Source organism: Pocillopora verrucosa, chromosome 7 (genome assembly GCF_036669915.1).
Source record: "Pocillopora verrucosa isolate sample1 chromosome 7, ASM3666991v2, whole genome shotgun sequence".
Taxonomy (NCBI): Eukaryota; Metazoa; Cnidaria; class Anthozoa; order Scleractinia; family Pocilloporidae; genus Pocillopora; species Pocillopora verrucosa.
In genome coordinates, this window is record NC_089318.1 from 1,552,855 (window position 1) to 1,566,743 (window position 13,889).

General features: G+C 38.1%; 1 protein-coding gene and 1 pseudogene across 1 annotated transcript; both read left to right on the forward strand.

The window, feature by feature from the left end:
• The first annotated feature begins 46 nt into the window (after positions 1–46).
• LOC131791853 (uncharacterized) lies at positions 47–9,837 on the forward strand. The gene is made up of 4 exons (XM_066170472.1): positions 47–2,335; positions 5,809–5,899; positions 6,470–7,815; positions 8,273–9,837. Exons 1-4 carry the CDS (start codon positions 380–382, stop codon positions 8,468–8,470), a joined length of 3,591 nt encoding a protein of 1,196 aa, XP_066026569.1. The 5' UTR covers positions 47–379; the 3' UTR covers positions 8,471–9,837.
• Positions 9,838–10,044: 207 nt separating this feature from the next.
• On the forward strand, positions 10,045–13,865 carry LOC136282217 (uncharacterized; annotated as a pseudogene).
• Positions 13,866–13,889: the final 24 nt, after the last annotated feature.

The following is a 13,889-nucleotide window of genomic DNA, read 5'->3' on the forward strand; positions in this document are numbered from 1 at the left end:
GAACAGAACGTCAATACCTCACATTTTTGTTCAGTTCAATAGTTTTCCTTTTTCGGTTAAGGGCGATTGACCAGACGAACTTTTGTCCTCTCAAGTAAGAACTTATATTTGTACTTGTAGTCCACTCTTTCTCGGAAAGTAAGAATGTTTGCTTTCCAGTGGAGAGATTATGATCACAAGGTGTAATTCCTGCACATCCCGAATGACAATGTAGCGCTTCTGAGTGTTCTTCAAACAGAAAATAAAAGGATTATGAACATGATTTGCATCAGGAAACCTTTTTTTAAATGAAGCAACTCGTACTTCTTTTTCTACAACACATAAACTGAACGAAACATCGGTAAAATGAACTGTTTGTCTACTGTGACAGCTGAAATCAATGAGCCTGCTTATGCAAGGTTTTGACCTTAAATTACCAATATCTTGGTTTTTTTTGTTCACACAGTTCAAGTCGAGCATAGCAGAATTTAGAGGTTTTGAATTTGTGTTATTTGAGATGGGTAACAAAGCATCCGTTCGTGATGTGGTAACTACAGCTTATCAAGCTGATCGCGACGAGGGTTCTGATCTGCCGCCGCTTGATTTGGTAAATTATTTGAACGCCGAATCAAGAAAAGCCGCTCTGGAAACAAAAATCAAAGATGGCGACGACCTTGCCACTCCTCTCATCATCGCTGCTCGTGATGGAAAACTGGATGTTGTGAAATTTCTTTTATGTTATGAAGCAAACATCGAGGGCCGTGGAACGATTAAGATCGATGGACAAGTTATAGAGAATTGTACAGCTTTGTGGGTCGCTGCTGCTAAAGGTCATTTTGATGTTGTGAGACTCCTGATCGAACAAAACGCGGAAGTCGACGGGAAAACATCGAACAATTCGACCCCGTTGAGAGCTGCTGCCATCGATGGACACCTTGATATTGTACGCTGTTTGGTTGAGAACGGGGCCGATGTAAATGCACGCACTAATTTCAATAGTACTCCTCTGATGCTAACATGTTACAAAGGCCACCTGGATGTTGCTTCCTATCTCGTCGAACACGGCGCAAACATAAATCTACAAGACAACGATGGACGCTCGTGTCTTCATTATGCTTCGAAACGGGGTCATGTTCTGTTAGTTTGTGAGTTGCTCGCTTTAGGAGCGAAACAAACACAAACACCCGACGGTTTAACACCACTTCTTGAAGCCAGTAATGATTGTAAAATTGAAATGGTGGAGTGTTTCATCAACCGACCTGAATGTTCAAAGGAACAGAAAATTGATGCTCTTGAGCTTCTTGGAGCCACCATTGCTAATGAGCCTGATGCTTATGACATCAAAAGAGCGTTTAGTTTCATGAAGCAAGGAATGGAGGAGAGGTATGAGGACCCGTCATATCCTTTGCTCAAAAAGAAAATGGAACTAGTGGAGGCTTATCAAAATAGAACAGAGAGTCAAACTCTTGAGGAACTTTCTCTCTTAGAAGGTGATGATCATGCTATCCAGATGGAGGGACTCATGATAAGAGAGAGAATCTTGGGAACTGACAATACACTACTTCGGTTCCCGATACGTTACCGAGGAGCTGACGCAGCTGATTGTAAGAAATACAAACTTTGTTTTGGTTTGTGGACACGAGCGATGGAGATAGCTTTGAATTGTAATGTTCAAATAACAGAGGATCTTGAAAGATTTACAGATGTTATTGCACAAATGGTGCAGAATGGTCACAGTTTGAATCCACAAGCTATCGAGAACATTTTTGAAAAACTTATCGATGGAAAAAGGAAACTGTCCGAAAAGTTGAAGCCTGGAGAATTGGAAGAAGAGCAAAAAAATGAGGCGCAAGAGACATTGCTTTTTAATGCTCTATATCTCTTGGTGATGTACACCAAAGTTCAAGTCTCCTCGGAAATGAAAAATGGCAACATGATTGATCTTCTTCAAAGATTTCTGTGTTTAGAACCTCGCACCCGTGATGGAAATACACTTTTGCACTTGGCTGTATGGCATAAGACTCCTGTTCCTAGAGACACTATAGCTGATTGGCGAGGTGTTTGCGAACTTCCCTGTGTTGAGACCATGAAGCTAATTTTACATGCAGGGTGTGATGTGAATTCCGTTAATGCCCAAGGAAACACTCCTCTTCATTTAGCCGTTACTTTTGTACCAGAACCTGAACAAGTAGAAATTTTGAAAGAAATGCTGGAGTTGTTGTTAGATCTGGGCGCAGATACAAAGCTTGTTGACAAGAATGGTCAAACAGTTATGGACTGCTGCGCGACTGAAGATACCCGATACATCCTGTCTGCGAAAGGAAGACTGGGTGCCATAAACATCGAGGCCAGAAAGGTACGAAAGGTGCGATTTTTAACGTTTTGTATATTTTCCTTACATTATCACGGTAAGCGTCCTATTGAAATGGGAGAATACTTTGTTCCTATTTCCATAGGATCTTGTGTTGATTATGTTTCGTTACGCCTGGTTACCTCTCTCATCTTTTTATGAATAATAAGAGGCGACACGACGCCTACATTCTGACCGGATTTGCAGCTCAGAGGGAACGAGTTGAAGGCCTGGCGGTTTTTAGCAAAATCGCTGTTGAGTGCTTTTCATTGTTTACTTAACATGGAGAGTTGAGGAGATTAAGAGTTTGGAACAAGTTGATGCCGTGACAAATTGAAAATACTAAAATCGTCGGATGAAATGCGAGGACTAAAGTTGGTGCCGCGGCAAAGTAAACAGAAAAGGAATGTCATTTTGTGGCTTAGCTCAAGTCACGAATAAACCCAGAGTGATGGTAACCATCCAACTCCGCCGAATAATAAACGCATACCTCGGGCGTTGTACACATTTCCGGTTGCAAAATTCATCAAATTTTAACGCTGTGATTCAAATCTTTCTCTACCTGCAAGAGCCAAATTCTCCAATTTTCCATTCCCATGTCAAGCTTCGCCACACAGTCGCTCAATAAATATTTCCATTCGAACGCGATGATCTTTGATAAGAAACCTCTTAAGTTTTCTGCCTCGGAACGATGTACCACAGAAGGCATTTCATGGACTGCAAGCTTTTCGACTTCTTGAAACTAAAGATATGTGGCAGTGACCTTCTCAAGTTTTTTTTTTGGTCAGGAAAGTATGGTTTTCTCTTTCACTAAAGTGATCTACTGATAGACCGCATCGCCAATGTTTACATAAGATAATTGAATTATTTAGTCGAATGATTTAATCAGCCAATAAACTTTCACTGTTCCCATGGTTGTTGTTTTCATCAGTGGGTTAACAATCACTACTGAGTTAAAATGTTTATATATTTGTATACAACGCAATCATAGCATGAATGGCAATTTTCACAATTGCAGAATGATTCAGCGACAAGAGCGGCCTAGCTAAGCCGTAAAGAGTCATGGCATTTGAGGATAGCCTGGTCATACTGCGTGAAGTGAGAATCACTTAAAAGTTGTTATATCCGGCATCTTCTGTCTGTGATTTACAGAATTATTGGTTTGTGACACAAAGAGCGATTATCTGTTCTGTCACGACAATACCAAAATTAAATTGTGCCAGCTAACTAATACTTCACTCTGATCCGACCTTTGACTCGGAGTCAGCATGGAGGCTGGGGTTCTCTCTCTTGGGTATTCAATCCTATTTGGGCTGTTGTTATCTGAAGGCAAGACCTTTCTTTTTTTTCACATGGTTCTATCTATCCTCGGTAGTCAGTCCTATTTGGGCTGTTGTTATCTGAAGGTAGAACCTTTCCTTTTTTTCACCTGGTTCTGTCTGTCTTGGTTAGTCAATCCTATTTGGGCTGTTGTTATCTGAAGGAAAAACCTTTTCTTTTTTTATTCATATTGCTCTGTCCCTCTTGGTAGTCAGTCCTATTTGGGCTGTTGTTATCTGAAGGCAGAACTTTTCCTTTTTTTCACCTGGTTCTCTCTCTCTTGAGTGGTCAGTCCTATTTATTGTACATTTGCCGAATGTACAACAAAAATATAATATGATATTATAAAGATTATAAACTGCTTGAAGCTTAAATTTCTAGGGCAACTTGCTACATTGGAATCATCACAATAGGAGTTAGTTTAAAATGAATCATAATTCGTGTGCAGCATAAAGTTATGGGTCCTTATGACGTCCAAACATCCGAGAAATCAATGGTTTGAACTCGCACGTAGCATGTTCTGTAACGGATGGTAGCTATCTCTCATTCCAGGAATTTAAAGGAAAGTTTTCTTGCAAGACAAACTTCCTCCAGTATTTTCAGATTATTAGTGCCATACCTGACCGGCTACGGTCGAAAGCAAGACAAATAGAATCAGTTAATAATCAGTTTTTCACAAGTAACGATCATCTTTTTCACCTCAACGGAAATTTCACGCTCAACCTGGATAAAGCCAAATCAAGGGATTTCTATAATCTTTTAATTGCTAAAATCCACACTGGAGGTCAGGCAGGTCCTAAAAGATGGAGCGAAATACTTTCTTTGAATGATGAAAAATGGGCAAAGATATTTAAGTCAATACGAAAGCTGTGCAAAGAAACAAAACTAAAAGAATTTCAATTTAAGTTTATTCATAGAATCGTGGTGACAAAGAGAGAACTATTCAAATATGGTATTAAAACTGACGAAGAATGCTGCTTTTGTGGGGAAAAAGACTCAATCGATCACACCTTTATTCACTGTCCCTTTACGAAATCATTCATACAGAAAGTCATTCGGTGGTTTAACACAACGTACAATTCACAGTTCTCTCCAACTACGGAGGAACTTTTATTCGGAATTACCTCCAACTTAAACGAGAATAGTACCACCAAGAAATTCGACTACGTCACACTATTCATGCGTTATTATATCTATAGTTGTAAACTTAACAACAAGCCCATCGTCCTCCACGACTTTGTGAATGCAGTTCACCAAAGGGACCTAATTGAAAATACCGTCAATAACTAGCTCCTGACAAATGCGGTTAAAATATCTCAACTCTCTTTAAAAAATACAAAATAAAATAAAAACAAAATTTAAATAATAAAAAAGTAAATAAATAAAAAACTTAGTGGTACACCTGCCAACAGTGAAACTCTCACCAAAACACTTCAAACAATACTCCTTACGTTCTTTTTCTTTTTTCACTTTTGTTACAGTTCCTCATTTAATGTATCAAAGTCTCAATGCACAAATGTAATTTAGCAGTAATGGCTTTTCAATCAACGTATTGTATTCGGATATGGTAAAGTTATCGTTTTATGTTATTCATATGGTATTATTGAACTTTATTGTAAGTAGACTAACATCTCCCTTTGGAGAGTACGGCGCAATAAAGAGATACTATTAAAAAAAAAAAAAAAAAAAAATGTTCTGTAACGGGTCAAAGAGCTGAATACTCCTGATATAGCAATAGTTTAAATTGTATGAATAGAGTCCGTTAGCTACTCCTTAAAATAACAAGAAGAATTCATACATATTTTGAGTAGAGACCTCAGTGGTTTTCAGGGGGTCCACTGGAGAATAGGCAAACCAAAAGTCTATGAAATTATTCATTATGAAAGTGGCCTTAGATAAATTAGTAAAAAGTTATTTTAAAAGTATCCATTAAAAGCGTATTTAAGTTCCTATTTCAACTTAAGCATGGCATAGGTCTTTTAATTCTGTTAAACTTAATTAAAGCAAATCATGTAAAAACGTAATATTTAAGTTCCTGAAAAAAACAGAGCAAGGCACAGATGTTTTTAATTATTTTCGTTTGGCGGGGAAACCCAATGTACATGTACCATAATGCTTTTATCCCCTAAGTTGCTATGTGTTTTCCATTTTTTTCTAAGGATGAAGTAACTGGAAGTGGAGTCGATGAAGGAAGAGGGGAAAGATTTGTTCCTGAAACCGAAAAAGACGTAAATGCTAAAGAGACATCAGGTAAGAGGATCTTGTTGAGGAACAAATTTGTAAAGAAAAATAATTGTTAGGAAGACTGACGAGTTCCGTTATGAGCTTTTAGTTAACAATATTGGGTAACGGAGGAGAACTGAATATATTACATATATATTTTACAAGGATAGCAGGCTGGGTGCCAACTAATCTAAAATGGAGTAATCTATAATGAAGTCCAAAATGATTTAGTTCCTAAGTCTTTTAATATAAAACTTAGCCAGAGAGAGAGAGAGAGAGAGAGAGAGAGAGAGAGAGAGAGAGAGAGAGAGAGAGAGAGAGAGAGAGAGAGAGAGAGAGAGAGAGAGAGAGAGAGAGAGAGAGAGAGATAGAGATAGAGAGAGAGAGAGAGAGAGAGAGAGAGAGAGAGAGAGAGAGAGAGAGAGAGAGAGAGAGAGAGAGAGAGAGAGAGAGAGAGAGAGAGAGAGAGAGAGAGAGAGAGAGAGAGAGAGAGAGAGAGAGAGAGAGAGAGAGGGAGAGAGGAATATGTTTTGAGTTTTCGGTTCACGCTCTGTGAGACAAACTGAAAAATTCCTTGTTCTATTTTCATTATCTAAGGAATATTTACAGAGTCGACACAGCAGCTGGAAAACGTTCAAGAGCAACTAAGAAACAGAGATGGAGAACTGAGGGAGATGACACAGCAGTTGACAAATGTCCGTAGGCAACTACAAGAGAGAGATCGACAACTATCAGAAAAAGATCGCCAACTAAGAGAGAGAGATGGACAACTGAGGGAGAAGACACAGCAGTTGACAAACACTCAGGGGCAACTACAAGAGAGAGATGGACAACTGAGGGAGAAGACACAACAATTGACAAATACTCAAGGGCAGCTAAAAGAGAGAGATGAACAACTGAGAGAGAAGACACAGCAGTTGACAAATACTCAAGGGCAACTAAAAGAGAGAGATGGACAACTGAGAGAGAAGACACAACAATTGACAAATACTCAAGGGCAGCTAAAAGAGAAAGATAAACAACTGAGGCAGAAGACACAGCAGTTGACTAATGTCCAAGGGCAACTACAAGAGAAAGATGGACAACTGAGGGAGAAGACACAGCAGTTGACAAATACTCAAGCGCAACACCAAGAGAAAGATGGACAACTGAGAGAGAAGACACAGCAGTTGACAAACGTCGAAGGGCAACTACAAGAGAAAGATGGACAACTGAGGCAGATAAGAAATCATTTGACAGATGTCCGGCGGCAACTACAAGAAAAAAATGAAGAATTTACTTCCTTGGAAGGACTGCTGAGGGCCAAACAGCGCGAAACAGACGAACTGAGGACGTCTCTTTCAGCAGCTCAAAGGGCGCTTAACGAACGTTCACGTCGTCAGACTCCTAATTGGCTCATTCCACGCGATCAGATTCAGCTGACGGGCAAATGCCTTGGAAAAGGAGGCTGGGGAAGTGTTATCGAAGGCAAATACTGTGGCTGTGCTGTCGCCGTCAAACAGATACACGAGTTGATACTTTCTGATCACAACCGTAGATTGTTTGAGCGAGAGATGAGCATTGCTGCCAGATGCCGCCATCCTTGTTTGCTGCAGTTCATTGGGGCAACAAACGATGAAGGACGTCCTTTGTTTGTGACAGAGCTCATGGAATCTAGTTTACGAGTGCTGTTAGAACAGCGGCCTCTTTCTTCACTTGAAGTGTCTGTCATTTCTCTAGATGTTGCTCGAGCATTAAACTACCTCCACTTACAGAAACCATCCCCCATTATTCACCGCGACATCAGCAGTGCCAATGTGTTGCTGTGGCGGCAAGCTGACCAATGGCGAGGCAAAGTGTCAGATTATGGCACGGCGAATGTTTTGCAGCATACCATGACAGTTAGTCCAGGTGCTATGATATACAGTGCACCTGAAGCGCATACTAAACACCAAACCGTCAAGGTATGTCTGAAATTTGAATACTGGAGTTCTTTTTCTCAATTGTTTGATTGTGATTGCTATGAAGTCTATTCCTGATAAGATTGAAAATCAATCTGTGAAGGACTCGGTACAAAAAATTCTCGTCTGATCTCTGGCTATAGTTCAAATCTTATCCTTGGTAAACTGGTTGGGTGCTTTACGTAATATCAGTCTTTAGGGAACATGCCGCAGGACAGATCATAAAAAACATTAACTTTAACCAGCTGAGAGAATTCGAGCCAATTTCTCTCCCTTCACTGAGCTAAAATGAGTGAGATGCTTGGATAGCAATGAGACAACATTCCTCTGATGTAAGCAGACTGCTAAAAGAAAAGAAAAGAAAGGGGAAGGAAAAGATAAATAAAAATATATCAATTCAAACTAGCAGGCACGTTCATACATTTTCACCTTTTCATTGTTATTCTCTTTCCGAACTTAGGTTGATGTGTACAGTTTTGGAGTTCTACTCTGTGAGGTTTGCATCCAGGAACTTCCCGATCCTGACAGGCGCGACGAGCAAGTTGCCATGGTGACAAACGGCGTGCTTCGAGCTCTCATTCGCGGATGCCTGCAACAAGATGCTGAAAAAAGACCAAGTATGGAAGAAATAATTGATGAACTCGAACAACCAATATAGGATTGGTTTTGAAAAGATCTACTTTCTATCTACACTTGCAATCGAGAAGAAAAGAAACGTAAAAACCTTCGAACTAAAATGGCCTGTGTAAACTGGCTTTTTTCTTAGCTCAGTGCGAATATGCTATAATGTATAAGACTTGCTTTTTAAGACGCTAAACGTTTCATCTGCCGAACTTAAATCAAACCTGTACCAGCTTAGATTTGCGTGTTTTCGTATTTTTAATAACCATTCCAATTAAGGAGTCATTCAAAGACTGCCCTTAGAATAATTTTAAGTTAAAAAGAGGTTATTTTTAGAGAAAGAAAAAAAAAAGACGCATGTAACTATTCAAAAGTTATGCAACTATTTGAATATGAAAGCGATCTTCGCAGTAATGAACACTACTTGAGCAGTAGTGAAAATAAGGCCTGAAAAAAATTCAGGCCTGTGCGGGATTTGAACCCATGACCTTTGCGATACCGGTGCAGAGGTCGTAAGGTCATGGGTTCAAATCCCGTACAAGCATGAATTTTTTTATGCAATTATTAGTTGTGGAATTAGTACAGCACATGATAAGTTCGGCATCAGAATTAAAGGCAACTGTTCAAAGTCAAAATCCTCTACAAACCAGTTGAGAAGAATAGCGTAGGTGTTTAAGACATTAGCTGATGAGAAAGTAAAGATAGTTCAAACTTCTTCAAACTATACCTGTGTTAACTTCATTTAGGGACTTTTCGTTATTACGATGTGATGGTACTGGTTTTGGCCCAGATTAAGGTTTTAAATGAGTGTGATTATCATTTATAGCTTTGCAATTTCTATGTACAGGAAATGTTTGTTAAGATGTTGATATTATCGATAGGGGCTAGCAGGTCTTTTTTTAGTGCAATACAGAAGGTGTCAATGTGTTAGGTAGATAAGATCGCTCACCATCCAAAATTATAACAAGCATCAGCGAAAAGTCGAGTGTCAACTGTGACTTGGTATCCTCAACATTCTATCGAAAACAGTGATATACACTTGGCTTTGTCTCGTTGAATTTAGAGATCCTCGGTCAAACGATCTTTATCCATTTCTCATTAGCGTCGGTTTGTCGGAAGTATTTCAAGAAGGTGTCTGATCGCCACGACCATCTTCCAGTGAGTGTCTTGGTAGTATTCACCGTTAGCTCGTTGCCAAACGTGATTCGAGTATAATTAAACATGGTTTTAAAATAGTTCTTTACACCTATTTTTTTTAAAATCTCATGTATGTCTGTAGCATTCCGACGGCTATTTATGAGTGAATACGGACCATTACGCCCAAATAATAAGACTTTGAGATGATTTATAGTAGTTTTTTTTGTATTCAAAGTATAAACTGTAGACTACTGAGACTGAGGTATAATAGGAATAAAAAATAGTCAAATTCTCAATAAAAATACCTCACCGTACTTCCACGGTGCATCGCTTTTTATCCGACCGCTTACTATGTTGAAAAGAACCCATTTTAGCGAGTTATTGCCTAGCTAGTCCTAAATAGAAGCCGTTCTAGGTCGCCTAAAGGGAGGTTATAATCCCAGGCGTTCCTTGCGTAAACCGCGGAAACTGGGGATGAGAGTGCGACAACTTGTCTTATTATGTGCTCGCTCTTCATTAACAACATCATATACAGAATACTGTGTCTTGTGGATACGGATTTGCAAAGATTCCTGTCTTATACGCTCATCTCACATACGTGGTAGGCCCACACTAAATGATGTCGAGCGTTTTCGGAATGAGCCGGTCCACGAACTCTACAGCTTGAAAGCCAGCCAAATGTGCAAAGTTCATACTAATTCTTACGTGATCACAAATGAGCCATAAGTGAGTTCAAACTACGTAAATACTGGCAAAACTGTGACAGCCGATTTAACAACAAACTATAATGCTGAGACGAACACTTCACTTGCTGAAAAATCAAGAATATTCGTGAACAGAACTTCGAAGGTGGCGCTAACAACAGCGAATTGGATAAGGATACTGATAAAAGCAACTTGAATAGTAAGGTTAAATATCTAAGCTTAGCTCTTCCGCTAAATATCCAGTTTCTGCCATTGGTTTTTGTTGGGTTCAATAATAGTAAAGTACGATTTGGTATTTCGTACATAATCACTTTTATTATTGTACATGCGATCGTGAATGTTGGTTTGCTCTACGTATGGAGTTGTATGTGCTTAGTAGAAGACATAATGAATACTCTTGATGACCGTGATCTACTAGAAAAAGTTGTCAATATGACTAGTGTACATGAACATAATGATGTTACAGTGTTGATAAAAGTACAACAATTCAGATCTCGTTATGCAAAGTATGTATATTATAATTGTACTCGTGTTTTGTGGGAATGCCATGGCTATAATGGTGATCATGAATCAAACAGAGTACCAGTGAATATGTGAAAACGTCTCTCTCAGAAAAGTAGAAAACTGCAGAGTTATGTACGGAGCCGTTTAAATAACCAGGTACGAAAGTCATCAAAAGTCTATGATCTTATTAAAAATAGTGCAACATGAAAGAAAAGTACACATAAAACAAGATTCAGGTTTGTACAAAAAATGAGAAGGAAACCAATTTTTAGAATAAGAAGCGTTAACTCGTCAATGAGATATGGCTACAATTCAAGTAGAGATAAACATGGAAAGAAATATCTCAAATGATTTAGGTCCTTTCGTGTAATTTCCCATATAGTGAGTACAAGGGTGTAATTCACAGAGGTAATTGTACAAAGAATAAGCTCAATAATGATATGGAGAAAAACTTTCATCCTGGTATGCACAATGTGGATCCCGGTAAAACAATAAAAGCACCATATAGTCAAGGGGATGTTGTTGTGTTGTGAGAAAATGCAGGGCAACAATGTGCAGCAATGAATTTATGTGCATTTAAATATACCACAATTTGAAAGGCATAGGCAATCTCAATGAATTGAAACAAATGATGCATATTGGAAGTCAACTATATAGCAGTTTGTCACAATTATCAAGACAATCATTTTTACTGCTAGCAGATTTACCATCAATGCCTATAGTACTAGGGGAAGATTACCAGCTAGAATACAGTGAAAGTGACACTGGTAATGTCCATGGTGAGCCTACCATTGAGGGATATCAATACTGTATGGGCCTGAAAAGAGCTTTTGAATCACATATATCAGAATGGTATAGGTCATTTATTTTAACAGTTGGATGCATTGCTGTGGGTATCAGTTACTGTGCGGATAATGGCCATTTTAAAGTGTTTGACTCACATGCTAGAGATGTTCATAGTAAAAGTCATGTTTGAGGACCGTTTTGTATCAGATATATCATCTACAGACAACTTAGTGCATTACTTCCAAAGTTTATATGGAGCAACTGATCTGTATGAACTAAAAGGTTTACAAATTACAAAATATGACTTGGCAATAAGCAGCAACGTAAGAGAAGTATTAAAGAGATCATCAGGTCAACACGTGTTGCAAAGACCACTGTTTTGCAGTAGTTCTTTATTCTATATGTTACTTGATCATTTCACCTTGTAGTTACTGGAACTTAAATACCTTTGATGTAATCATTGAAAATGGATCTCAGCTTAACAATGCAATGCACAGTAAGCACTGTTTAACATCTGTTACCCTGCCTGACGGTGTTACAATTTTTGGCACTAAGATAAATGTACACGTTAATGAAGTAAGTCACAGAGAATTAAGTAATTTAACTGAAAGGAGGATATCTCTAGAGACCTTGATTTTGAGAACCACACTGGGAAAACAGGCTTTTTAATGTGGATTTCAAGTTACTGTATAGCTTGTATCTATCAACAAAATACAAAAGTAAAGCAATTGTTTTCTCTTCTGACATGAGAAGACAGTCAGGTCATTCACCTGCAATGAAACAGACAAAACACATTCATGGTGTAAATAATCTAGTAGAGGAAATTGATAATGTTGAAAGTAAACAGGAATGTCAGACTATGAAATATGATATACAATTTATTTTCTGTTCATGTAAAATTACTGAAATTGAAAGGAAATGCATCACGAGAAAACACAGGAAAAGATATTATGTATGACAGCATGGAACCTGTTCCCTAAAAAAGGTTTCTAGAAGACATTGAAGGAAAATATTCAACTATGGATGCTACAAAGAAGAAAGAATTACTTTCCCAACACAATGAGAAACTAGTGAAAGCCAGATCAGTTGAATTGTGTATTAACCAGTTGAAGAGGAAAATAAGAGAATGCCCTTATTACATATGTACTGTCTGTAATCAAATACTTTAAAAGAAATCGGTAATAACATGCATAAACAAGAAGTACCCTTGCCCAACATATTTCAATATTCAACAGTCATTTGATGGAAAACAGTATATATGCAACACACGTCATTCAAAGGTCATAAAAGGAAAATTACCATGTCAGGCTGTAGTGAATAATATGTATGTGGATGAAATACCCACAGAACTATTCTCACCAGAAAAACTAGAACAAATACTAATAGCTCAACAAATAGTATTTGAGAAGACTGTGGTCATGCCTAAGGGACAACATAAAAATTAAAGGTGCAGTATGCAATGTACCTGTAGAATGTGATCAGACCTGTGATTGATTCCCTTGTCCACCTGACAGATCTGGTATTAAATAATAATGGTAAAGCTTAAAAGAAAGTTACAATTTAGAGGATATGTTTATTTTCAAGCTATTTGGCCAGAATTAATACAGCAAGTTCTTAACTGGCTCAAAGTGCATAATCCATTATACAAAGATTTAATTATAGTAGCTGATATTACCAATATTGATAGGTGCTGCATTTCTATCAACAAGAGAGGTTAGCTCACAAGAATGTGTATACAGATGTATGCCTGAACTCTGGCAGAGGAAAATTTTCCCTGCAACAGTATTTGTCAGCTGACTTAGTAGAAAAATGGGTATGTTGAGTTACTAAGACAAAACAAGAACTTAGTGACTTGGATGATGACAGTACAGATAAATTCAAATCTAACATCATTGAACACTACTGTAATAGACCAGCCTCAGTTCCTGCTGCAGGTAATATTTGTCTTGCACAATTTGCAACTTATCACATCATGGACTATAGAAAAGAAAACATTGAAACTATTGATGCACAACCAGAAGTGCTTACAGATGACATAATTGAAATACAACATAGTAATAGCAATTCTAGTGATTCATCATATTTGCCAAAAAGATATTGATGAATAATAATGAAACTATGAAATGTAGAAAAGTCAAAGCTGTTATCAGATATCATAGACCAAATAAAAGAAAACAACCTGAATGGTTTTTCCATCATCTACTTATGCTATATTAGCCATGGAGGGATGAATCTAACCTCCTTGGAAGTGATCATACATGTGTCAAAATTCAATGAACTAGGAGCACAAGACATTGTAGAACATAACAGAGCAATCTTTGAACC

Excerpts from the sequence above, each read along its gene's own strand:
- LOC131791853 (XM_066170472.1), top strand. The coding sequence starts at position 380 with ATGAGCCTGCTTATGCAAGGTTTTGACCTTAAATTACCAATATCTTGG. Across the intron at positions 2,336-5,808 it reads TAAACATCGAGGCCAGAAAG|GATGAAGTAACTGGAAGTGG; the intron begins GTACGAAAGGTG and ends TTTTTTTCTAAG. Across the intron at positions 5,900-6,469 it reads AAATGCTAAAGAGACATCAG|GAATATTTACAGAGTCGACA; the intron begins GTAAGAGGATCT and ends TCATTATCTAAG.